Raw genomic sequence first — 26,594 nt, 5'->3', positions numbered from 1 at the left:
GTACTACAGTATATCTGATACTGTGGGGTGGTACTACAGTATATCTGATACTGTGGGGTGGTAGCATCGTATATCTGTTTCTGTGGGGTGGTACTACAGTATATCTGATACTGTGGGGTGGTACCATAGTATATCTGTTACTGTGGGGTGGTACTACAGTATATCTGATTCTGTGGGGTGGTACTACAGTATATCTGATACTGTGGGGTGGTAGCATCGTATATCTGTTTCTGTGGGGTGGTACTACAGTATATCTGGTACTGTGGGGTGGTACTACAGCATATCTGATACTGTGGGGTGGTTCCATAGTATATATGATACTGTGGGGTGGTTCCATAGTATATCTGATACTGTGGGGTGGTTCCATAGTATATCTGATACTGTGGGGTGGTTCCATAGTATATCTGATACTGTGGGGTGGTTCCATAGTATATCTGATACTGTGGGGTGGTTCCATAGTATATCTGATACTGTGGGGTGGTACTACAGAGTATATGTTACTGTGGGGTGGTATCATAGTATATCTGATACTGTGGGGTGGTTCCATAGTATATATGATACTGTGGGGTGGTTCCATAGTATATCTGATACTGTGGGTGGGTCCATAGCATATCTGATACTGTGGGGTGGTTCCATAGCATATCTGATACTGTGGGGTGGTTCCATAGCATATCTGATACTGTGGGGTGGTTCCATAGTATATCTGATACTGTGGGGTGGTCCCATAGCATATCTGATACTGTGGGGTGGTTCCATAGTATATCTGATACTGTGGGGTGGTTCCATAGTATATATGATACTGTGGGGTGGTTCCATAGTATATCTGATACTGTGGGGTGGTTCCATAGTATATCTGATACTGTGGGGTGGTTCCATAGTATATCTGATACTGTGGGGTGGTTCCATAGTATATCTGATACTGTGGGGTGGTTCCATAGTATATCTGATACTGTGGGGTGGTACTACAGAGTATATGTTACTGTGGGGTGGTATCATAGTATATCTGATACTGTGGGGTGGTTCCATAGTATATATGATACTGTGGGGTGGTTCCATAGTATATCTGATACTGTGGGTGGGTCCATAGCATATCTGATACTGTGGGGTGGTTCCATAGCATATCTGATACTGTGGGGTGGTTCCATAGCATATCTGATACTGTGGGGTGGTTCCATAGTATATCTGATACTGTGGGGTGGTCCCATAGCATATCTGATACTGTGGGGTGGTTCCATAGTATATCTGATACTGTGGGGTGGTTCCATAGTATATCTGATACTGTGGGGTGGTTCCATAGTATATATGATACTGTGGGGTGGTTCCATAGCATATCTGATACTGTGGGGTGGTCCCATAGCATATCTGATACTGTGGGGTGGTTCTATAGTATATCTGATACTGTGGGATGGTACTACAGTATATCTGGTATTGTGAGGTGGTACCATAGTATATCTGATACTGTGGGGTGGTATCATAGTATATATGGGTTAAGGTTTGGGATAGACTTAAAATGAAAATCTCAAAAACAACTTTACTGGATTTGAAAAAGAAACCTTTGGCACCAGAAGCAGAAAACCTTACCAAAGAGTCTGCCACTGGTGCCGAAAGTTGCATATTGGAATCCAGCTAAATTATTTCTGAGATTTTTGTTTTAAGCCTATTCCAATCGTTAACCATTTAGAGTTAATGCCTAACCTTAAGAGCTCAGAGTTAATGGAACAATTGGCACCAGAGGCAGTTGCTTTACACCCATCCGCCATCCCCGTTCACAACACCCTAGCAGAACCGAAACCAACTTGAAGGTAACAGCTCACTGTTGCCCCTCGTGGTCGGGTTCCACGTCATCTCCCGACTTCCTCAGACATGGGTTGACGCCGATATCGACTTGTATCACAGGTGACCTGGCTGGTTTAGAAACATTTTATTCTCTAGTAATCATCCATCCACATGGGGGTGCTGTGATGCGTTTACGGGCTCACCAATGACTGACACAAACAGAAGACGACAATACGGACGTAAAACTGGGAGAGGGTTTGTTTTGTTTGTGGCTAGTGGCTACCATTTTTCCTCGTGGACGAAGCCATACCACAGGCAAAAGGGGTTAGTTATTAGTATATTTGGCCATACTAGCTTAATACCCACCTTTCAGTCGTCTGAAAATGTCTACATTACAGATGTTGCGCGTGTTCTTAAATGAGCGTTTAACAGCGGCTGCTGTGGAGATTTTCGGGGCAGTTGAGAAAACGGTAGCCGAGTACCAGGAGGAGAATGATAATCTGCGGAGACTGCTGCGGATAACCCCGGACATAAACCAATGTAGAAAAGGTCTACAAATATCTAGCTACAATAATGTTTTATTAACAGCTAAGTTGTTAATATAGGCTAACAGTGATCATTATATATATATATATATATATATATATATATATATATATATATATATAAAATTTACCGTGCATGTTGAAGTTTCACAAACATTTTCTTGAAATAGAATATCACTCAGGCATGTCTAAAAGCTGTGTGTATATCTATCTATATACAGTACCAGTCAAAAGTTTGAACACACCTACTCATTCAATTGTTTTAATGTATGTTTACTATTTTCTACATTGTAGAATAGTAGTGAAGATGTCAAAACTATGAAATAGCACATATGGAATCATGTAGTAACCAAAAATATATTTGAGATTCTTCAAAGTAGCCACCCTTTGCTTTGATGACAGCTTTGCACACTCTTGGCATTCTCTCAACCAGCTTCACCTGGAATGTTTTTCCAATAGTCTTGAAGGAGTTCACACATATGCTGGGCACTTGTTGGCTGCTTTTCCTTCAATCTGGGTGGCAGATAGCCTAGTGGTGAGAGCGTTGGACTAGTAACAGGAAGGTTGGAAGATCAAATCCCCAAGCTGACAAGCTGTCGTTCTGCCCCTGAACAAGGCAGTTAACCCACTGTTCCTAGGATGTCATTGAAAATAATAATTTGTTTTTAACTAACTTGCCTAGTTAAATAAAGGTAAAATGAAAATCTGCGCTCCAACTCATCCCAAACCATCTCAATTGGGCTGAGGTCGGGGGATTGTGGAGGCCAGGTCATCTGATGCAGCACTCCATCACTCTCCTTCTTGGTCATATTGTCCTTAGACAGCCTGAAGGGGTGTTGAGTCATTGTCCTGTTGAAAAACAAATGACAATTCCACTAAGCGCAAACCAGATGGGATGGTGTATCTCTTCAGAATGCTGTGGTAGCCATGGTGGTTAAGTGTGCCTTGAATTCTAAATAAATCAGTGTCACCAGCAAAGCACCATCACACCTCCTCCTCCATGCTTCATGGTGGGAACCACACATGCAGAGATCATCCGTGCACCTACTATGTGACTCACGAAGAAATGACTGTTGGAACCAAAAGTCTAAAATTTGGACTCATTAGACCAAAGTAGAGGTCGACCGATTATTTGGAATGGCCGATTAATTAGGGCCGATTTCAAGTTTTCATAACAGTCGGAAATCCGTATTTTTGGGCGCCAATTTGCCGATTTTGTATTTTTTTCATCTTTATTTAACTAGGCAAGTCAGTTAAGAACACATTCTTATTTTAAATGACGGCCTAGGAACGGTGAGTTACCTGCTCGTTCAGGAGCAGAAAGATAGATTTTCATCTTGTCAGCTCGGGGGATCCAATCTTGCAACCTTACAGTTAACTAGTCCAACGCAATAACGACCTGCCTCTCTCTCGTTGCACTCCACAAGTACTGCCTGTTACGCAAATGCAGTAAGCCAAGGTAAGTTGCTAGCTAGCATTACATTTATCTTATAAAAAACAATCAATCATAATCACTAGTTAACTACACATGGTTGATGATATTACTAGATATTATCTAGTGTGTCCTGTGTTGCATATAATCTGACTGAGCATACAAGTATCTAAGTATCTGACTGAGGGTGGTAGGCGCGTAAACATTCATTCAAACAGCACTTTTGTGCGTTATTGCCAGCAGCTCTTCGTTGTGCGTCAAGCATTGCGCTGTTTATGACTTCAAACCTATCAACTCACGAGATGAGGCTGGTGTGACCGAAGCGCACACTAATAGCATTTCAAACTTCACTCGCTCTGAGCCTTGGGGTGGTTGTTTCCCTTGCTCTGCATGGGTAACGCTTCGATGTCGTAGCTGTTGTCGTTGTGTTGCTGGTTCGAGCCCAGGGAAGAGCGAGGAGAGGGACAGAAGCTATACTGTTACATCCAATAGTCAAAGGTTAATGAAATACAAATGGTATAGAGGGAAATAGTCCTATAATAACTTCAACCTAAAACTTCTTACCTGGGAATATTGAAGACTCATGTTAAAAGGAACCACCAGCTTTCATATGTTCTCATGTTCTGAGCAAGGAACTGAAACGTTAGCTTTCTTACATAGCACATATTGCACTTTTACTTTCTTCTCCAACACTTTGTTTTTGCATTATTTAAACCAAATTGGACATGTTTCATTATCTACTTGAGGCTAAATTGATTTTATTGATGTATTATATTAAGTTAAAAAGTGTTAATTCAGTATTGTTGTAATTGTCATTATTACAAATACATTTTTATTTATTTTTTTAAATCAGCCGATTAATCGGTATCGGCTTTTTTGGTCATCCAATAATCGGCATTGGCTTTGAAAAATCATAATCAGTCGAACTCTAGACCAAAGGACAGATTTCCACCGGTCTAATGTCCATTGCTTGTGTTTCTTGGCTCAAGCAAGTCTTTTCTTCTTATTGGTGGCCTTTAGTAGTGGTTTCTTTGAAGCAATTCGATCATGAAGGCCTGATTCACACAGTCTCCTCTGAACAGTTGACATTGAAATATTTCTGTTACTTGAACTCTGAAGCATTTATTTGGGCTGCAATTTCTGAGGATGATAACTAATGAATTTATCCTCTGCAGCAGAGCTAACTCTGGGTCATCATGACACTTGAAGAAACTTTAAAAGTTCTTGAAATGTTCCATATTGACCTGACCTTCATGTCTTACAGTAATTATGGACTGTCGTTTCTCTTTGCTTATTCAAGCTGTTCTTGCCATAATATGGACATCTTCTGTATACCACCCCTTCCTTGTCACAACAACTGATTGGCTCAAACACATTAAGAAGGAAAGAAATTCCACAAATGAACTTTTAACAAGGCACACCTGTTAATTGAAATGCATTCCAGGTGACTACCTCATGAAGTTGGTTTCAGAGAATGCCAAGTGTGCAAAGCTGTCAAGGCAAAGGGTGGCTATTTTGAAGAATCTCATAAAATATTTGGATTTGTTTAATACTTTTTTGGTTATATGATTCCATGTGTTATTTCATAGTTGTCTTCACTATTATTCTACAATGTAGAAAATAGTAAAAATAAAAACCAATGAATGAGTAGGTGTCCCTAAACATTTGACTGGTACTGTATATATTTCATAGAGATGAAGGGTTTTTATTTATATGGTATAGATAACCTCTGCTCCTCCTCGCCTTCCCTCCAGAGTCCCTTCAGTTATCTGTTGCTGTCACTGAAGACGAGGTTCCCCCTAAGCAGCAGCACTCTGAGCAGGAGTGGAGAACCAGTCTGCAGCAGGAGGACCGAGAACCCACACAGATTAAAGAGGAACAGGAGGAACTCTGGACCTGTCAGGAGGAAGATTTCAGTGTGTTCAAATTACCTCCTTGTGTGAAAAGTAAATGTGATCAGGAAAACCCACAGTCCTTTTCTCTTCCCCAAACCCAGACAGTGGAGAACAGAGACAGTAACTCTAAACCAGTGGACCTCCCACATTTTGTCACCGTTACCCATCTAGAGGGTCTCGACATTCCCTGTGACCCTCCAGATAATCAAAACTATAGCCACAGCTCATCTGTAAGCGGTGACCTAGTAGGACTTAGGCTGCTGTCACCATTCCATCACAGCCCACCACTGGATCCCAACCCATCAATGGGGGAACACTGTCCCAAACCCAGCACCACGTCTAGAAAAACTCACCGCTGCTGTGACTGTGGTGAAACGTTTGCTCTGACAGCTGACCTGCAGGAGCATGTGACTCTCACCAAGAGACCCAGCGAATGCCACCTCTGCAAAAAACGCTACAACTCCACCTGTAAATTGAAGGCCCATGTCAGATTCTGTCATGTGGAGAGACCCTGCACCTGCCCCTTTTGTGGAAAGACCTTCAAACTCAAAGGACATCTTTCCAGGCATATGAGGATTCACACAGGAGAGAAACCATTTGGCTGTGGTGACTGTGGGAAGAGCTTCATTCAGAAGGGGGACTTAATGAGACACATACTTACTCACACAGGAGAGAAACCATTTAGCTGTAAAGACTGTGGGAAAAGCTTCAATCGGAAGGGGAACCTAACTGAACACATACGGACTTGCACATACTGAGTTACACAGGAAAGAAAGTTCCCAATGAAACAAAGTAATTAGGACAAAGACATCTTGTCAGATGGATAACACTCTTTGGAAAAGCAAAGCAACTCTGGCTCATTCATCCTGTGGGTTTCAGATAAATCAATGTCATGAATTTACTTTTGCAAAACATATGTAAAGGTTTGATTTGATCCAACAGTAGAGAGTAATTAAATTCATGGTCTGCTGTTCAAAGTCTCTTGATGTATTCACGTCATTATAGACAGGAATTCCTTGTAGTTTGTTTTGGAATGTCTCGAATAGTCCAAGAAATCGTCCTTGCATTCATTTTTCAAATCTATAAAACTGATCTATGGTCAAATGTGGTTCCCCTCATGGTTATGAGTAGGATTTGTGGAGCCAGTGGAGGGTAAACCGATCCTGAAACTGATCCTGGGAGGGCAGCACTTACCATGGGAGGGCAGCAGGCAATGAGTTGGAAGTTGGAATAATAAAAAACGATTTATTGCTTAAGAGAATCATTTTTATTTTCTCGAAATAAAATGCATTGAAACATTGACAAACACATTAGTCCTTCATAAAGTCACAGAACCTCAAGGAATTATTACGTATTAAAACAAGCTGCCGTAATTTGAACTCCACAATGTCAAAATGCCCAACCTCATTTCAACAAAAATATTGACATTACAAGGGGGTGTCCATTTTAAAATAAATGACAGAACTTTACAAAGAGGGGTAAGATTCCACATCTTTCAGTACTAGTGATTCCCAGACAAGCTCCATTGGGTGTGAGTTCTGTAACTTTGCATGATATTGTCATTTGCTACAGTGTCATTTCTACACCAGCTCGATGTGAATGTTTGATCAGTTACGTAAAATACAAAATGTACCAAGCGTGTTCATGGAAGCGCTGGCACTGAACACAGTCTATTCACTTCATATCCCCTGATAACTATTGAAAAGATCTTTAAGAAATTCAGGCAAAACAGACAAAACGTCTACAAGTATAGTGCCCACAGAAGTTCAACTGTCACATCTTGGGGGAATTTAAATAAACCATTACATCTACAACCATTAACCTTCATTCTCTAAAACAATATCTGCTTTAAATCTATAAATAATGTCACCTATTTTTCATTTACCATACCTTATATTCTCTACAGTACAAAATAAAAATCCAGTGGGTTCCCTTCATTGCAATAAATGGTCTGAGTCTCCCCTTTCAGTAATATACACTAACGGTATACAAAACACTACAGCGAGGAGACATTTAAAATACACAAGATAAAGTCCAGCTTTGACCGATGCATTCTGCACGTCTCTTTGGGATTGAGGAGTAGAAGTGGCAGAGCCCTCAAATTGGAATGTACCAAACTGCCTTAGAAAATGGCAGCCACTTGGCTACACATAGAAACAGCTTGAAAAAGACACTGTGGAGAACCTAGCTACCATTTATATAAAAAAGGGCCCTTGCTTGCTGTGCCTACGGTGGAAAAGGGTTTGATTTCCAGATACATATAGTATCTACTAGCCCTGGCCTCACAGCAGAGTGTGGTTGTATCAACTGTCGAGTCCATCCCTATGGTACAATTTAGAAGTGTTTCAGCGTTCACAGATCATCTCAAACCCTGTTGGGACAACCACCTGTTTCTGTCCATCCATGGTCATTGTCCCCACACACAGTGGACTGTCCTTAGGGCTCGAAGTTCAACCACAAATCCTGTTGGATTTGTTTCTGCTGAATAGATGACACTCCTGTTGGAAAAGTCAACTTCAGTGAGGCGCAATGCAAGTTCACATTTGAACACAAGTACCCTAGTAGTAAAGACGGTGTTTGACTCACGTACCGTCAGTTTGAAACCTGATCTGACATGGAGCAATGAACAACTATTTTCAAAGGCTCTATAATCCATATTATAGGCTTAATGGACACTCATTTACTAAATTCACAATCCACTGAGGTAATTCAAATTGTTTTCTTCATATGCAGTACCTTTCCATCCAGACACACATAACATACATGTCCACATCCACAACGTTAACTCTGTACCACCATCAGTCAAACTTAGTTCATGACTAACCCCCCAAAAAACCCATGACTGGTCCCAAATCTGTTTGTGTCATCTTGGCAAGTCCTATGGTCTTCGTCACACCAAACGACCATAAGAGTTGGGCAGATGGTCGGCACAAATAGATCTGGGACCAGGCTAGGACCCAGCAGCCTCACAGAAGAACCGGTTATATCCCCAGAGTAATCTACTCAATAGAATGTTCTCTTACACTCTGACCCTCTTCAATCACCTATTCATTCCTCCATTACCTCATATCAATGTCATGACCACTCCCACCCCCATTATGACATCATCTGTAACCACAGAAACAAGACCAAACATGAGGAAAACCGCCCAGGATACAGGGCCAAGTCTTCAGAACAAAGACATGAGACGGTGCTTCTGAAAACAAACAAAAATAAACCAATATTTCCAGTGACCATCAGAGTCAGCAGTAGCATGCAACAGAAACAGTCCATTTTATTAGCACCCAGGTGTATTTCACTAAGCTGGATCCCAAATAGATCCTGCTTAGTGAAATACCACCCTGAAAAATGGTGGCATTCATCAGTCGATAAATAACCTTATTCCCACACATACAGCCATCCAGTGTTTTACCTGAGCTGGTGGAAGGCCTCTGGTTTGATGTCAGAGAAACAGTTACTTGGCCCATATAAATAGAACCCCTAGACAGGATAAAAGCCCTCAGCAATTTGAATGAGGATCCCATGACCGTTCTAGGGATTCTATTTCTATGATTTGTTGCTCTAGAGTAAATCAAAATGGTTTTGAAGCACAAAGCAAAGCAGGCATTGAGTGAGTGACAGGATCAGGGTAATCATTATAGGATGCTGGTTTAGTCAAGTGCAGTTTGTCATCAGTAATTCAGACCAATAGTCAGTTAAACATCTATACTAATCAACATCTTCAGTGGAAACTAAACCACCTAGGACCCCAACCTGAACATATTGCATGTGTGTGATGAATCCAGTCGTTTTGGCTTCAGTAAAATGGACCATGGCTAAAAAGCGGTCACTATTCTACCCAAATAGCTGGTCCAGAAGTTTCAGTCAACCAGCCTAATCAAGGTAGTAGCCTTCTGGGACTGTTGGTGTGTAACCTAACATGATTGTTTTGGCATGAGAGAGGTGTAAAATTCCAGTGTGAGTCAGTCTGTGATTGATATGACTGGGGTGTCAGTGGCCTTTGCCACCCATTCAAAAGGTATCATGTTTGAGGATACAGTGGTATAAGTTCAGTGTAACAAACAGTAGTGTTGTATTTGCAGTGGTGTTGAATGGCAAGGAGAGGTAAGAGAGGTGTTGTTACAGTAGTGGTGTGTACAGCAGTGATGTGGCTGACAGACATTGAATAACATTGTGTGCGACCATTAGTGGTGAGTCTTCACTGTGTGTGTACACACACACACACACACACACACACACACACACACACACACACACACACACACACACACACACACGTCCCTCAGTGGTGTGTCTCCAGCTCCACCACTGTCCACTCGCCCTGGGGGGACTGGCCGGGGGCCTCCGGGGAGAAGCTGCTGACCGCCGTGACCGTGGCTGAGGGAGGGGTGAGGGGGGGTAGCAGGTTGGGCCACAGGCTGGCCTCCAGGGGGCTCAAGGTGCCTCCTCTGCCCCCGGGAAGCAGGAGCAGGGAGGAGCAGCCATCGCCCGTCAGCAGCAGGGTCTGGTTGATCAGCTGCTGGACAATGTCAACTTTCTTCCCCCAGTCCAGGTCCAGGGAAGGGGGGCATTCTTGGGAGACGGGGGGTGGGGAGGCGTCCCGGGACTCTTCCTGCTCGGGGGAGTCTGGAGAGGGACTGGAAGTGGAGTGGCTACCGGCTTCGTCCAATACCTCTCGGCGGTCACTGTTACTGTCAACCTCTTTCTCCAGCGGGGCTTCTTCGCGTTGTTCAAGCTGGACATTAACCTCAATTTCCTTCCCCTCCTCTTCATCACTCTCCAGGGCTTCATAAATGGTATGGAGACCAGAGGAAGGTGAAAGCAGCACTGTTGCCTGACCTTTTTGGGGCTGTTGTTGCGGTGACATCTGCTGTGTCTGCTCCTCCAGCTCCTGCTGCCACTGCATGATCTGCTGTCTCTGCTCCACCTCCTCCCTCCTCAGCGTCTCCTCCTCTGCCTCCTTTTTCTTCATTTCCTTCTCCTGCTCGCTCTTCTTCCTCGCCTCTTCGTCGTTTTCTTCTTTGGGTTTGCTCTGCTGTTCTCTGCGTTGCTGCAGCTCTAGTAGTTGTTGCTTGTGCCGTTCCAGTCGGAGGAGCTGGGGGCTGGCCTGCAGGCGAGGGCTCCGGGGAGGTAGGTCAGCACAGGTCAGCCTGGGTGGGGTCAAGAGGTCACAGTGGAGGTTGGGGTGGTGGTCGCGGCGGTAGTGTGGCTGGGGGAGCGCGTTGATCCCTGCGAGGAAGAAGTGGAGATCACCCGGTGGGAAGCGTGTGTTAGAAAGAGAGAAAGACGGACAAGTGAGAGGTAGCAGTGCAGGTCAGAGCAGATAACAGAGACTGTGGGTATTGTAGTCTACCAAGGAGACGTTAGTGGGAGGAGTTTAAGACAGTGATGTAATGTCCTGGTATTCTACACCCAGTAAAAATGTAGCTTCGAGAGATTGTAATTTGTGGGTTTGTGGCTTGAAAAGTGATGCAGAATTCATCATAGGCAACTTACAACTATTATATTGTACAGGTAACTGCCAAAATAAAGGAAATGACAATGTCTTAATAGGGTGTTGGGGCACCACGAGCCAGAACAGCTTCAATGCAACTTGGCATAGATTCTACAAGCGTCTGCAACTCCATTGGAGGAATGCAACACCATTCTTCAACGATAAATAACATTTTGGGTGTTACGTTGATGGCAGTGGAAAATCTCAGGCGCCGCTCCAGAATCTCCCGTTTGTGTTCAACTGGGTTGAGATCTGGTGACAGACACGGCATATGGTTGACATTTTCATGCTCATCAAACCATTCAGTGACCACTCGTGTCCTGTAGGGGCCAGTGCCCTCCTATGGGGGCATAGCCGTGGTAGCCAAAATAATTGGCCAACCCAGCTAAGCATGATGGGATGTTGATTGTTTAATTAACTCAGGAACCACACTTGTGTGTAAGCACCTGCTTTAATATACTTTGCAACCCTCATTTACTCAAGTGTTTCTATTATTTTGGCAGTTACCTGTAGATTTTCATACATTTCTGGCATAGTGGCTGTTTGAATGCCAAATTGACAATTGTAGCTGGGCCTAATGGTTTAGGATAGCCAAAGTGTGTCAATATATGACTACTGAACCCAGGAACTACCTCCTCATTCACATGATATCATCGGCAAGATGTGCAACATTGACAGCCTGAAAAGCAAAGCGTTTAAAAAGAGGTGGGGACAGGGGTGAAGTGAAGCAATGGGGGCCCAGGAGAAATGGTGACAGCAGGGAGATGGTGGGAGGGGCGGGGCATTGGCTGGGGGGGGAGGAGTTAAAGCAGAGAGCAAATCTCACAATCCATTTCATTAACCTTTTCAAAATGTGACTTCCCAAACAAAATATGCTGATAGTATTTTTTTTGTGTGCAAAAGTTGTGCAATAAAAGCGGCTTCCTGTATATGCAGTAACTACCAACGATAGTCTTGTGAAATAAACAAATAAAAGCTTGTGAGCAACCAACCATTTCCTTCAGTCCCTGTGGGAGCTGGTGAGTAAGTGAAACATGCAAGACAAGACCTTTCAACCATGCATCAGTACATAGACAGCAGCACCACGTGAACCTGGACTGAGTCTGAAATGCCACCATATTGCATATAATATATATAGTGCACTACTTTTGACCAGGGCCCGTGCATTATTTAGAGAATAGGGTGCCATTTCGGACCAAGCCCTCAAACCAAAGCTAATGAGTGTCAGTCAGTGACATGCAAACAAGGCATCCCAAGGGTAAAGTAGTTAAACAGTGCGGTTGAAAATGGTGTACGGTGAACATGCACTTGTAGATATAACAGAGATATCTCAAACAATGCAGAGGCCAGGCAGAACGGTAACGAAAAGGCAAAACACACATTACTCGAAGAAAAGAAACACTGGTGGGTGTCCTCCGTTTGGATGATGGGGAACCTTCTGGATGTTGTTTCTGAGTTTGTCTGGTGGAGGAGGAGAAATCCAGCGGACCAGGGAGGGGCACCGGGGGGTCACAGTACAGGAGGGGAGGAGCAGCTGAGGGGTGGGAGGAGCAGCTGAGGGGTGGGAGTTTAACATCCTCCATAATGTCGCTGTTGAGCCCTATTCTGGATGGTGGGAGTAGTGTATGTGAGGATGTAGGTATGAATGCTTCCTTGCTGGGAGAGCATATGTGTTTTGAATCCATATGCCCCACAGGTATATAATGTCTCCCACATAAGGTTGACACAACCTTGACTCCCATGTTATAGGACTGAATAATCGCTGATAAGTACAAAGTGTGCCATCCAACTCCCCAATCCCCACTTGAATAAAACTGTCTGGGAGAGAGTAGTCATGTTAAATATCTAATCTTTATTTAAAGCTTGGTAATGGTAAATACTCAAAAAGGACAAATGTAAGAAGGGGGGCAGTCTAACCTTAAAGTGCAGGAGGGAAGGGGGAGTGCTCGGGGGGCGGGGTGCTCGGGGGGAGGACAGATGTCTGTTTCTTAATGATGGGAAACAGCAAGACAATACAAATCAACATTCACCAGCATTTTCTTGTTCAGTAAAAAGGGTCGGATAAATACATAGTTTAACATTTCATTCCACATTTTCTTTTATTATGTTTCTTCTTGGTTTTTTTCTTAAGAGCTGCTTCACAACAGCCCAGTCAATCCAAATCAAACCATGCCAGTTCATGTTAATTAAAAAGTGAAGAAAAACCACACATTCTAATAGTTGTAGCTATTGCACATACAGGAGTTAAGCCATATACTCATAAGGTAATATCATACGAGGGAAGTGGCTGTATTTAAAGTCTTTATTTCTTCCCCATTTGTACATTTGGATCACATCCACCCCAGTTGGAGAGGTTTGGGACAAACAATGATGACGACTAACACAGCAAAGAGGGTTCTGGGGAGGGGTGAAAGATGTGTGTGTGTGTGTGTGTGTGTAAAGCTGCGTTACTGGGTATGTAGGGAAGTGTGTGTGGGGGGGGACTATACGTTACCTGTGAGAGAGTTCTCAGTGTTTTCACAGATAGTGGAGTAGTAGGGCGGTTGGGTGACACGGGGGCCCTCCCCGAGCTGCTGGGGGGCCGCAAACATCGTGGGGTCCAGGGGTTTCAGATCCCCCGTGTCCCCCAGCTCTGCCTCAAGTGTCCCACACAACATATACTGCTGCTCCTCTGGGTTGGAGACGAGGAGGGAGTCTGCCGAGGCAGCCTGTTGCTGGGATGGTGGCAGGGTCAGTTCCTGGATGAGCGACGGGTCCTTGGCCTCCTCAGGCAGCTCCTCCAGAGAGAAGATGCCGGGGCTCTTGGCGCAGCTCTCAGCCGTGGAGTGGGTATTGGAGTTGGACGCCGTCATGTCGTAGGCGTAGGATGCCGCCGAGTTGGCAGACTGGGGGGTGTCTCCACCCTCTTCTGCACCGCCGCTGGTCTCCTCCCCTTCCTCCAGGGCAGACAGGCAGCGCTGGGCTCCGGGCTTGCTGTCGTTGTGGATGTCCTGGCCCAGCTGGGCCTCGCCCTCCATGTCGCTGGCCTCATCCTCTGTGGTGGAGGACGAGGGGTTGGACGTAGGTGCTGTGGCGGGGTCCCCTGGGACTTCGTCGGCTGGCAGGGTCTCTGCCTCCTCCCCCTCGCCGTCCTCTCTCTCCAGGTCCTGGTTCTCCAATTCAGGCTGAAGGGAGAGCACGGCGGCAGGCAGGGTGTGGAGTTTTCCCCCCTCAGAGCGGGACTCCACCCCGGAGCTGCTGTTGTTGTCACAGAGCTCCTCTGCGGTGCTGGTCTCGCTGCTGCTGTGGACAGCCAGCTCCGTAGGGCTTAGGGTGCTGGAGTGTGACATGCCGCGTCCAGAGGCAGCTATGAGGGACAGGGACTGCAACGGGGCTAGGGTCTCTCTTTCAAGTGGAGATGCAGGGGCAGGCTGGTGTGAGGGCTCATGCAGGGCTGGAACAAATGGTGTGGCAGCCAGCTGCAGCCAGGGCTGAGTGGAGTACAGGGTGGGTGTCTTCTTATCAGCCTGCCAGGGGTCTGAAGAGGGGCTGGTAGGGGTCTGCAGGGGGGCGGCTGAGGCAGCCTGGGGGTGCGGCTGGGCCCAGGGGTCACAAAAGGAGCTGGGGTTGGGTTGGTCCCACTGGGCGGCCAGGGCAGAGGGCAGGAGTGGGGCAGGCGGGGCTCGGTTCAGGTTGTCCAGTCTCTCATCCTCTGCAAAGTCATCCTCATCTGCATTCCCGTAGCTCTCCAGCCCGCTCTCAGTCACCCCCTCACTAGCCATCTCCACATCATCATCCTCATCCTCGTCATGCCTCACTCTTCTTGGGTCATCTGCCCGTTCCGAACCCACCTCCATGTCACACACCCGGTCTCCGTCTTCATCGTAGTCATCAAAATCATTGGTCGGGATGTCGGACACCTTCTCAAAGTCAGGCGAGCCGGCCGAGGCAGACATGCCCTCCATGTCGATGGCACCCTTCAGACTGGCGTCTCCTAGGTCATCCATGCTCTCCGTGCCCTCCAGGACGCCCGGGGCGCTCAGCTCCGACACCCCCTGCTGGCTACAGCTCACCTCCTCAGAGTCCAGCTCCGATAGCAGGGCACCGCCTGCACGCCACCCCGAGCCCGCAGGGCCGGCTGAACCAGGCCTGGACTCTTCTGTGGGCTGGGTGCCACTCATTTCTGACACGGACACCTGCTGGCTGCCCTCCCTCTCCTCGTCCTCTTCTTCATCCATGTTGAGCTGGGCTTTCTCTGAGGCATCCGGAGGGCTGGGTGTAGCCCTAGCAACTGCTGTGGGGATGTCCTGGGGTAAGGTCTGGTCTGGTGCTGGCTGTGTCGGGGCTGCTGGGACGGTCTCTGGTCGTTCAGACATCTCATCCCTGGCAACAGTGACTAGTGAGCCCTGTGGTGGAGCAGGAGCCAGCCTGAGTGGGCTCTGTGGTGGAGATGGAGAAGTAGTATCCTGAGGAGTTGGGGCTGAAACCTCTTCTCTGGGCTCTAGGGCCACTGCTGGTGAAAACGCAGACACTGGTGCTGGGACTTCTGAAGCGCCAACTTCTGGCTCTGCTGCGGCAACTGTTGCCACAGCTGCTGCTGCAGCAGCAGCAGCCACTGCTGCAGCCACTCCTGCAGCTGCAGACTTGGGAGCTCCAGGTCTGGCAGTGAAGGGCAGGACAGACTGGGTTGGTTTGGAGGCTTGTTTGACCAACTGGGGGGCGGTGCTGCCCACGGGCTTGTTGCTGGGGGAGGCAGGGGGGTCTTGCCCTGGGGCTGTCGGGTGGCAGGGGGCCGTGTGGTGGGAGGGGCTTTACGTGTGGGCAGGGGCTTTGGGTCCTGTGATGTAGGGCGGGCTGGCTTGGTGTCTGTCGCCTTGGTGGGATGGGCCCTTTTGGAGGCAGGCTCGGGTCTGGAGGCTGCAGTCGCTTTAGGGGGGTCAGGTTTGGTCGGTTTGGTAGTGGCGGATGTTGCCGGCTTTCTGGCTGCGGCAGTGGTTGCTGGTCTGCTGACATCTGTAAATGAACAGGAATAATTTAAACACGCATATCTCTTCTCAACTAAAATTATAAAATGGTACCTTCACAAGTAGATTTTGAGATACATACAGGTGATGCTCAAGACCAATCCTAATAGAATCAAGTGGGTTACATTCACGGTACAAAACAACTTGTAAGGCATGTGCACCTTTCTTGGCAGGGCCTGTAGGTTTGGGTGCCTGCACTGTGGTAGTCCTGCCAGTAGAGGGGGCTGTGGTGCCGACTCTGGAAGCTGCAGGTCTGCTGGAGCTGGCAGCGGCTGGCTTGGAAGTGCCCATCAACAGGCCAGTGTGACCAGTGGCAGGCCTGGGGAAGAAAACATTTTATTTAAACCAGGTAGGTTATGGAGAACACATTCATGTCACAATAACCTGACCAAGAGGGCACAATGACAGGCTCCCGAGTGGTGCAGCGGTCTAAGGCACTGCATCTCAGTGCTAGAGGAGTCACTACAGACCCTGATTCGATTCCAGGCGGTTTCACAACCGGTCGTGTTTGGGAGTACCATAGGTCAGCGCACAATTGGCCCAGCATCGCGTTTGGTCAGGGTAGGCCGTCATTGTGAGTAAGATTTTATTCTTAACCAACTTGCCTTGTTAAATGAAGGTCAAATAAATGTTTTAATTAAAATGATAAACACCGACTGAGGGCTGGCTCGCTTCTAGCTCCTAGGAAACTTTGCAGTATTTAGTTTATTTTATGTATTATTTTTGACATTGTTAGCCCAGAAAAATGTGTCTTACATATAGCCGGGAAGAACTATTGGATATCAGAGGTGGTAACTCACCAACACCACCAGCATTATGACCAGGAATACGACTTCCCTGAAGCGGAACCTTTGTTCACACCCCCAAGGGCAATTGAAATGATTCCAGAGGCTGACCCAAAACGACCTTGGCGGAGGAGAGGTACTCGAAGCGGTCTTCTAGTCTGACTTAGGAGGCACGCACACCACCCACCTCTTCCGAGCGCATTACTAGCTAATGTTCAGTCTCTGGATAATAAAGTTGACGAGCTCAGGGCGAGGCTTTCTTTCCAGAGAGACATCAGGGACTAACATGGCTCTCTTGAACTGAGAACCCAACTGGCTGGACAGACTCTATACTGTATGACTACACTCTATACTGTCCTACTACACTGATGTTTGCACAATTAACACAGATACTCCCTTAAATTTGACAGACACTTGACAGTCGGTCCAGCCAGTTGGGTTCTCAGTTCATCGCGCAGACAGGAATACATCTCTCCAGGAAGAAGGTCGGGGGAGTATGTGTCATGATTAATGACTCATGGTGGAATTGTGATAACATACAGGAACTCAAGTTCTTTTGTTCACCCGACCTAGAATACCTCAATCAATCAAATGCCGACTGTATTATCTCCCAAGATAAATTTCTTTGGTTGAGTCACGGCCGTGTATATCCCCCCCTCAAGCTGATACCACGACGGCCCTCAAAAGAACTTCAAATGGATTTTATGCAAATTGGAAACCACATATCCTGAGGCTGCATTTATTGAAGCTGGGATATTAATGCAAATTTTAGGAAAAGTCTGCAGAAGTTCTATGAATATATAGACTGTAATACTTGCGCTGCTAAAAAAACTCAACCACAGTTGTTACTCCAACATCCAGGATGCCTACAAGGCCCTCCTTTTGGCAAATCTGACCACGACTCCATTTTGCGCCTCCCTTCCTATAGGCAGAAACTCAAACAGAAAGTATCGGTGCTAAGGACTATTCTTCAACACTGGTCTGACCAATCGGAACCCACGCTTCAAGATTTCTTCGATCACGCAGACTGGGATATGTTCCAGGTAGCTTCCGAGAATAATAGACAAATATACAGTGACTGAGTTTATCAGGAAGTGTATAGGAGATGTTGGACCCACTGTGACTATTAAAACCTACCCTAACCAGAAACAGTGGATAGATGGCAGCATTCGCACAAAACTGAAAGTGCAAACTGCTGCATTTAACCATGGCAAGGTGACTTGAAATATGGCAGAATACAAACAGTGTAGTTATTCCCGCCGCAAGGCAATCAAACAGGCAAAATGTCAGTATAGAGAAAGTGGAGTCGCAATTCAATGGCTCACACACACACACACCATCAAGGCTCTCCTTCTCCGTGGTCGACGTAAGTAAGACATTTAAGCGCGTTAACCCTTGCAAAGCTGCCGGCCCAGACGGTATCTCTAGCCGCGTCCTCAGAGCATGTGCAGACCAGCTGGCTGGTGTGTTTACGGACATATTCAATCGCTCTCTATCCCAGTCTGCTGTCCCCACATGCTTCAAGATGGCCACCATGGTTCCTGTACCCAAGGTAACTGAACTAAATAACTATCGCCTCGTAGCGCTCACTTTGTCATCATGAGGTGCTTTGACTAATCAAGAATGATATCATTTCCATCTTACCCCACACCCACTATAACTTTCATACCGCCCCAACAGACCCATGGATAAAGCAATCATTGTCACACTGCCCTATCCCATCTGGACGAGAGGAACACCTATGTAAGAATGCTGTTCATTGACTACAGCTCAGCCTTCAACACCATAGTGCCCTCCAAGCGCATCACTAAGTTTGTGGCCCTGGGTCTGACCCAAGCCCTGTGCAACTGGGTCCTGGATATCCTGACAGGTCGACCCCAGGTGGTGACACCACCTCCACTACCTTGTTCCACAAACGGGGGCCCCACAAGTGTGCGTGCTCAGCCCCCTCCTGTACTCCCTTGTTCCCCCATGACTGCATGGCCACACACACACCATCAAGTTTGCAAACAGTGGTAAGCCTGATTACTAACAGTGATGAGTCTACAGTGAGATTAGGGCCCTGGCGGAGTGGTGCCAGGAAAATAACCTCTCCCTCAACAAAATGAAGGGGCGCAGTGGATGGTGAAAATCTTAAAGTTCCTGTGTGTGTACATCACTGACAACCTGAAAATGGTCCAGCCACACAGATAGTGCTGAAGGAGGCACAACAGAAATTTGGCTTGGCCCCTAAGACCCTCACGAACATCTGATGCACCATTGAGAGCATCCTGTCGGGCTGTATCATTGCCCGGTACGGCAACTGCACCGTCCACAACTGCAGGGCTCTCCAGAGGGTTGTGGGATCCGCCCAACGCATCACCGGGGGCACACGGCCTACCCTCCAGGACATCTACAGCACCTGATGTCACATTGGAGGCCAAGATAACATTAAGGACCTCAGCCACACGATCCACAACCTGTTCACCCCGCTAGCATCTAGAAGGCAGAGACAGTACAGGCGCCTCAAAGCAATAATATTCTGTTCTCAGCCTAGTTTAAAAAAACTAACAATACACGAATAACAGCTTCCATCTCCAGGCCATCAGAATTAACTGACTGACTGTAGTTGATTTAACAAGTGACATCAATAGGGGATATACACTGCTCAAAAAAATAAAGGGAACACTAAAATAACACATCCTAGATCTGAACGAATGAAATGTTCTCTTTACATAGTTGAATGTGCTGACAACAAAATCACACAAATTATCAATAGAATTTATCAACCCATGGAGGTCTGGATTTGGAGTCACACTCATAATTAAAGTGGAAAACCACACTACAGGCTGATCCAACTTTAATGTAATGTCCTTAAAAAGAGTCAAAATGAGGCTCCATAGTGTGTGTGGCCTCCACGTGCCTGTATGACCTCCCTACAATGCCTGGGCATGCTCCTGATGAGGTGGCAGGTGGTCTCCTGAGGGATCTCCTCCCAGACCTGAACTAAAGCATCCGCCAACTCCTGGACAGTCTGTGGTGCAACGTGGCGTTGGTGGATGGAGCGAGACATGATGTCCCAGATATGCTCAATTGGATTCAGTCTGGGGAACGGGCGGGCCAGTCCATAGCATCAATGTCTTCCTCTTGCAGGAACTGCTAACACACTCCAGCCACATGAGGTCTAGCATTGTCTTACATTAGGAGGAATCCAGGGCCAACCGCACCAGCATATGGTCTCACAAGGGGTCTGAGGATCTCATCTCGGAACCTAATGGCAGTCAGGCTACCTCTGGCGAGCACATGGAGGGCTGTGTGGCCCCCCCAAAGAAATGCCACCCCACACCATGACTGACCCACCGCCAAACCGGTCATGCTGGAGGATGTTGCAGGCAGCAGAACGTTCTCCACGGCGTCTCCAGACTGTCACGTGCTCAGTGTGAACCTGCTTTCATCTGTGAAGAGCACTGGGCGCCAGTGGCGAATTTGCCAATCTTGGTGTTCTCTGGCAAATGCCAAACGTCCTGCACGGTGTTGGGCTGTAAGCACAACCCCCACCTGTGGACGTCGGGCCCTCATACCACCCTCATGGAGTCTGTTTCTGACCATTTGAGGAGACACATGTACATTTGTGGCCCGCTGGAGGTCATTTTGCAGGGCTCTGGCAGTGCTCCTCCTGCTCCTCCTTGCACAAAGGCAGAAGTAGAGATCCTGCTGCTGGGTTGTTGCCCTCCTCCACATCTCCTGATGTACTGGCCTGTCTCCTGGTAGCGCCTTCATGCTCTGGACACTACGCTGACAGACACAGCAAATCTTGACACAGCTCGCATTGATGTTCCATCCTGGATGAGCTGCACTACCTGAGCCACGTGTGTGTGTGGGTTGTAGACTCCGTCTCATGCTACCACTAGAGTGAAAGCACCGCCAGCATTCATAAGTGACCAAAACATCAGCCAGGAAGCATAGGAACTGAAGTGGTCTGTGGTCACCACCTGCAGAACCACTCCTTTATTGGGGGTGTCTTGCTAATTGCCTATAATTTCCACCTGTTGTCTATTCCATTTGCAACAGCATGTGAAATGTATTGTCAATCAGTGTTGCTTCCTAAGTGGACAGTTTGATTTCACAGAAGTGTGATTGACTTGGAGTTACATTGTGTTGTTTAAGTGTTCCCTTTTGTTGAGCAGTGTAGCTTTCACCTGGTCAGTCTCATGGAAAGAGCAGGTGTTCCTAATGTTTGGTGTAGAACTTTGGTTCAGTACCATTTGATCAGCTGCCTAATGTAGGCTAATAGGCTTGGGACTTTTCTATGATAAATTAACTCTAAACAATCAGTAGTAGTTATTCACCTGCTCAGTGCTCCCCACACAGTAAGCTCGAAGAGGCAAGGGCCGTCCTGCACTACATAAAAGCAATTTCAAGAGGTAACAGAAAACTATTCACTGTCTGCCTGTAACGCATCGCTTAGTCATTTTCTAATCCCAGCCTAGTGGGGGAAGAGGAAAGGATGGAGTGGGAAAGCCTGATTGTGGAAAACGAACAGGATGTGGGTGAGGGTCGCACTCACTGAGGGTTGAGAGTAGTACTACTCCAAGGACAGAGAGGAGACTAAATCGATGGGCTATTAAGCACCCAGGCAAATGTTAGGGGGTTAGAGGCAGCGGACATGAGACCCTGATCCATTAAACACTCCCTCTTAACAGTGGAGCTCAACCTTCCCAAGACTTCTGGGTCGTGTTCAGTAGGTACAAAACTGAACAGTAGGCAATATACAGTGCCTTGCGAAAGTATTCGGCCCCCTTGAACTTTGCGACCTTTTGCCACATTTCAGGCTTCAAACATAAAGATATAAAACTGTATTTTCTTGTGAAGAATCAACAACAAGTGGGACACAATCATGAAGTGGAACGACATTTATTGGATATTTCAAACTTTTTTAACAAATCAAAAACTGAAAAATTGGGCGTGCAAAATTATTCAGGCCCCTTAACCTGTTAATACTTTGTAGCGCGACATTTTGCTGCGATTACAGCTGTAAGTCGCTTGGGGTATGTCTCTATCAGTTTTGCACATCGAGAGACTGAAATTCTTTCCCATTCCTCCTTGCAAAACAGCTCGAGCTCAGTGAGGTTGGATGGAGAGCATTTGTGAACAGCAGTTTTCAGTTCTTTCCACAGATTCTCGATTGGATTCAGGTCTGGACTTTGACTTGGCCATTCTAACACCTGGATATGTTTATTTTTGAACCATTCCATTGTAGATTTTGCTTTATGTTTTGGATCATTGTCTTGTTGGAAGACAAATCTCCGTCCCAGTCTCAGGTCTTTTGCAGACTCCATCAGGTTTTCTTCAGAATGGTCCTGTATTTGGCTCCATCCATCTTCCCATCAATTTTAACCATCTTCCCTGTCCCTGCTGAAGAAAAGCAGGCCCAAACCATGATGCTGCCACTACCATGTTTGACAGTGGGGATGGTGTGTTCAGGGTGATGAGCTGTGTTGCTTTTACGCCAAACATAACGTTTTGCATTGTTGCCAAAAAGTTCAATTTTGGTTTCATCTGACCAGAGCACCTTCTTCCACATGTTTGGTGTCTCCCAGGTGGCTTGTGGCAAACTTTAAACAACACTTTTTATGGATATCTTTAAGAAATGGCTTTCTTGCCATTCTTCCATAAAGGCCAGATTTGTGCAATATACGACTGATTGTTGTCCTATGGACAGAGTCTCCCACCTCAGCTGTAGATCTCTGCAGTTCATCCAGAGTGATCATGGGCCTCTTGGCTGCATCTCTGATCAGTCTTCTCCTTGTATGAGCTGAAAGTTTAGAGGGACGGCCAGGTCTTGGTAGATTTGCAGTGGTCTGATACTCCTTCCATTTCAATATTATCGCTTGCACAGTGCTCCTTGGGATGTTTAAAGCTTGGGAAATCTTTTTGTATCCAAATCCGGCTTTAAACTTCTTCACAACAGTATCTCGGACCTGCCTGGTGTGTTCCTTGTTCTTCATGATGCTCTCTGCGCTTTTAACGGACCTCTGAGACTATCACAGTGCAGGTGCATTTTTACGGAGACTTGATTACACACAGGTGGATTGTATTTATCATCATTAGTCATTTAGGTCAACATTGGATCATTCAGAGATCCTCACTGAACTTCTGGAGAGAGTTTGCTGCACTGAAAGTAAAGGGGCTGAATAATTTTGCACGCTGTTACGTTCCCCAGATTATGTGTTGTAGTTTGTGTATTTGCATGTGTTTATTTCAGGAAATGGCTTCCTGAAATCCCTCAAGCAGCTGATTGGTCGACTCCAGGGCTAATTGGAGAGCTGACCCCGCCCCCTTGTCAAGACACAGCTGTCTCCAATTACCCATTCCTTCTGACACTATAAAAGCCAGTGTTCTGTTCAGGGGGGGAGATCTCTTCTTTTTGGAGGTAGAGATTTTGCTGGAGGTAGGGATTGCTGAGATTGTGATAGAGGTTGATTTTGTTGGAAAGTGGTATGTTCTATGAGTTTGTTGCTCAGATAGAGCTTATTTGACATCCTTTTGTTTCTTAGTTTGTTTAAAATTGTTTAATATTCTGTTTCATTTGTTCCCAGGGGGAAGGGGAAGGCACCTAGGGAGTGCTTAGGCAAGAGGCCCGCGGGCATACATATACTCGTAGCATATTCGCTGTCTAGACACACTAGGTAAGACCTGGGCGGACCACCCCTTGTATTTTGGTTAGGGCACCAGGTGGTGCTAAATTAGGTAAGTAGTGGGTAGGCAGGTAAGATAGGAGAGGGGGGGGGCTTTGAGATTTACTTTCTTTGCTTTGGTTCCGTCCAGCCCCTTTTCCCCATATTACCGTGTAAAGGAATAAAGTCCTTGTAAACGGTACCACATTCTGCCTGTTGTCATTCTTACTTGCACCTACAGTCCATACCTTTTTCGCTTCACGGAGAGTTTAGTTGTAGCAGGGTGTTGTGTTCCCTCTTCATAGAGGCGTGCGTAACACACGCCCAAAATTTCAGTTTTTGATTTGTTAAAAAAGTTTGAAATATCCAATAAATGTCGTTCCACTTCATGATTGTGTCCCACTTGTTGATTCTTCACAAAAAAATACAGTTTTATATCTTTATGTTTGAAGCCTGAAATGTGGCAAAAGGTCGCAAAGTTCAAGGGGGCCGAATACTTTCGCAAGGCACTGTACTTGTCTAATAGTAACTTGTCTAATAAAACACATTTTCCTTTTGTTGCAAAACCTTTTCCATTGCGAAAATGTAATGAACATACCCTGGGCAATACTTAATCTCTTGCACTCTTCCTTTATCCCTCTAGTCTACCGTTTGACCTCCTGACCTGAAGAGCCAAGTGGTCTTGTTGTGGCAGGTGACTGTATAGCCCCTAACAGATTCGAGGTCAGTTTCGAAATTACCCCTCTCCTGGCTGAGGTTATGGATTTGGCGGGGGTAAGCTGATCCTAGATCTGCCATTCGTACACTTTAAAACAGGTGCCAGACAGCTGTGGAAAAGCCACAGGATCCAGACGCGACCATTTCCAGAGCAAGGCAGTGCCCATCCCCCTGCATACTGCTGAGTGGACAGAATGTCAAGTGTGCGTGTTTGTATGCCCTAGTGCCCTTGCATTCATGAGCACACTTGGCCGATTATCCTTAGGCTATGCAACAGCGGAGCAGGGAATAGTAACATCTACAGAGCTATGCTTGGATGCGTGTGTGTGATACTGGTGTGTGCAGTCTACATGTACAGACTGGTGTGAGGCGTTTACATTGACAGGCTTGTGCGATGAGTTGTAGCCTATGCTCCAAAGTGCTACAGTAACCTACATTCAAAACAGTTGCTTAAGAACCAGGTGTAATGAAACAAGGGCAGCACTGTATTTGTGCAAAATCGATGCTTTGCATATCGTTTCTATAGAACAGATTCATACGTACACAGCGTCTAAAACAAAAAGGGATAGGAAACGTCAGAGGAGCTGACCGCTTTGTGACATTGTTGCGATTCAGTCAATTACACCAATATCCGTCATGCTGTTCTGCTGATTGGTTCGCCATGGTTTGGACACAGCCGACAACATAGATTAACTCACAATGACAAACTTACGGAAGTGGTCCGGCCGTACATGCCTGGACACACAAACGCCTCTCCCACAGCGACTCAGCCCAATAATGGCCATTTGTTTCCATTTGTTAGCAGGATCAAAACAAAGGCTGCGGAGACTCAAAGGCCTTCAGGTTTCGCTATTATTATACTGTAATAGGGTGCGTCGATGGGACAGAGGGAGCAGGGCCTTGATTGCACGGTAAAGAGCAGCGAAACATGAAAGCGGGCATGCTGTACCTTCAGATGACATGGGGGAATTAGTTGAAGACAAGCGGGGTGAGCCGTGTTAGACGAGACGGCATTAAACGGAGGGAGGAAAGGAAGAAAAGAGGTTGAGAGGGAAAGAAAATGACAAACTGAGGCACGCAGTGATGAAATGAGCGACAGAATGAACCACACGATGGAAGAAAGAGGGAGAGAATGGACAGATGATTAAAAGCACATGGAAGCAGATTGCCTTCCTGTCTGGGTAAGTTCCACGTAGGGAACGCAAAACGTCAGGAGCACTAAATTAAGGCAGGGGAATGGAGAGCGAGAGACTTCTGAAAGGAAGGAGGGAGAGATGGAAGGGAGGGGAGGCGAGGCCAGTCATCTGGGCGTACAGCCTTAACCCTCCATCTCGTCTTCACAGAGACAGAGAGATCCTCACGGAGGGAGTCAAGGAGGGATGCGACTCCCCATACAGTATTAATTGCTTGGGTGGCACTGTAGTTCAGCGGCTTTGGTATATTTGTTGTGGCTACAAGGGTTTGGTTAGTGTCAACAAGGGATTCAAAGCCAGTACTTGGTTGATATGCCTTAGTGGTGCAATAGATTCACAGCCGGTTTGGAGATACAAAGAACCAACAGGTGTATTCAAGATGTCGCCAAGGAATTCAATGGCTATTAAAAATAATTTATACACCATGTGATGACATCAACAATACAATAGGCTGTAATATATGTTGGGTTAGCAACAACCAGAGACAACCCATTTACTGAGGCCTTGGTTACTATACTATCCTAATGTGTAGAAGGCATCTGCGCGAAACAGTAACTATGCCCTGCCAAGGTTGGGGCCAAAACTGCATGGTTACATCCCCAAAGGGGGAGAGAGAAGCTGGGACAGGAACATTGTGTGACTGCATTGCACAAGAGCTAGAGTGACAGTCAATGGTCTCCTTTTAGTTATTCAACAACTCTGTTATTATGCATGTTTGAGTCAGACTGCAAGTGAAAAGGTATCCGACCTGCATAGATTGTCATCTAATATGAGGTGTAACTGCCATTTCATTACAGTAACCATTTTGACAAATTCCCATATGGATGACTCAACACACATGACCTCACCTTAAACAACACCCTAGATTCCTCCCATTCTCAGAGGGAGTCGGCCCACCAAAATGACAGATGCCCCTCACGGGGGAGGGAGGGGAGCAGCGGGAGGGTTGAGAGGGTGCTGGCTAAATTCCTGGTACTGTACATAAACAGAAGGGAGGAGTAAAGGAGGAGAGATGGAGGAACGGGGGTTGGGCGGACAAACTGCTTAAACAGGACAAGGGCACTGTCTCCAGATAGAGAAAAGGAGAGGATACAGATG

At 46.4% G+C, this 26,594-nt stretch overlaps 3 protein-coding genes across 3 annotated transcripts in view; 1 reads left to right on the top strand and 2 right to left on the bottom strand.

The window, feature by feature from the left end:
• Window positions 1-1,981: 1,981 nt before the first annotated feature.
• On the top strand, window positions 1,982-6,902 carry LOC112245623 (zinc finger protein 75A-like). Its single transcript, XM_024413749.2, has 2 exons — window positions 1,982-2,325; window positions 5,508-6,902. Exons 1-2 carry the CDS (start codon window positions 2,160-2,162, stop codon window positions 6,404-6,406), a joined length of 1,065 nt encoding a protein of 354 aa, XP_024269517.1. The 5' UTR covers window positions 1,982-2,159; the 3' UTR covers window positions 6,407-6,902.
• Window positions 6,903-7,584: 682 nt separating this feature from the next.
• LOC121840199 (probable basic-leucine zipper transcription factor R) lies at window positions 7,585-15,634 on the bottom strand. The gene is made up of 2 exons (XM_042302393.1): window positions 13,637-15,634; window positions 7,585-10,877 (listed from the first exon to the last, which is right to left on the bottom strand). Exons 1-2 carry the CDS (start codon window positions 15,495-15,497, stop codon window positions 9,931-9,933), a joined length of 2,808 nt encoding a protein of 935 aa, XP_042158327.1. The 5' UTR covers window positions 15,498-15,634; the 3' UTR covers window positions 7,585-9,930.
• LOC112245567 (proteoglycan 4-like) overlaps window positions 15,623-26,594 on the bottom strand; it is a 35,562-nt gene continuing 24,590 nt past the window's right edge. Inside the window, exons 4-5 of the mRNA XM_024413677.2 lie at window positions 16,307-16,464; window positions 15,623-16,134 (exon numbers count right to left, since the gene is read on the bottom strand). Of these exons, the coding sequence (XP_024269445.2) occupies window positions 15,623-16,134; window positions 16,307-16,464 (670 nt within the window). The remainder of the gene's footprint in view (window positions 16,135-16,306; window positions 16,465-26,594) is intronic.

This window comes from Oncorhynchus tshawytscha, linkage group LG02 (assembly GCF_018296145.1).
Source record: "Oncorhynchus tshawytscha isolate Ot180627B linkage group LG02, Otsh_v2.0, whole genome shotgun sequence".
NCBI classification, from domain to species: Eukaryota; Metazoa; Chordata; class Actinopteri; order Salmoniformes; family Salmonidae; genus Oncorhynchus; species Oncorhynchus tshawytscha.
Note: the sequence above shows the minus strand (reverse complement) of the source record. Positions and strands in the feature narration are given on the sequence as shown.

Coding starts and splice junctions, on each gene's coding strand:
- LOC121840199 (XM_042302393.1), bottom strand. CDS start 15,497: ATGTCTGAACGACCAGAGACCGTCCCAGCAGCCCCGACACAGCCAGCA. Junction 10,878..13,636: donor CACTGAGAACTCTCTCACAG/GTAACGTATAGT, acceptor TCTTCCTCGCAG/GGATCAACGCGCTCCCCCAG.
- LOC112245623 (XM_024413749.2), top strand. CDS start 2,160: ATGTCTACATTACAGATGTTGCGCGTGTTCTTAAATGAGCGTTTAACA. Junction 2,326..5,507: donor CATAAACCAATGTAGAAAAG/GTCTACAAATAT, acceptor CCTTCCCTCCAG/AGTCCCTTCAGTTATCTGTT.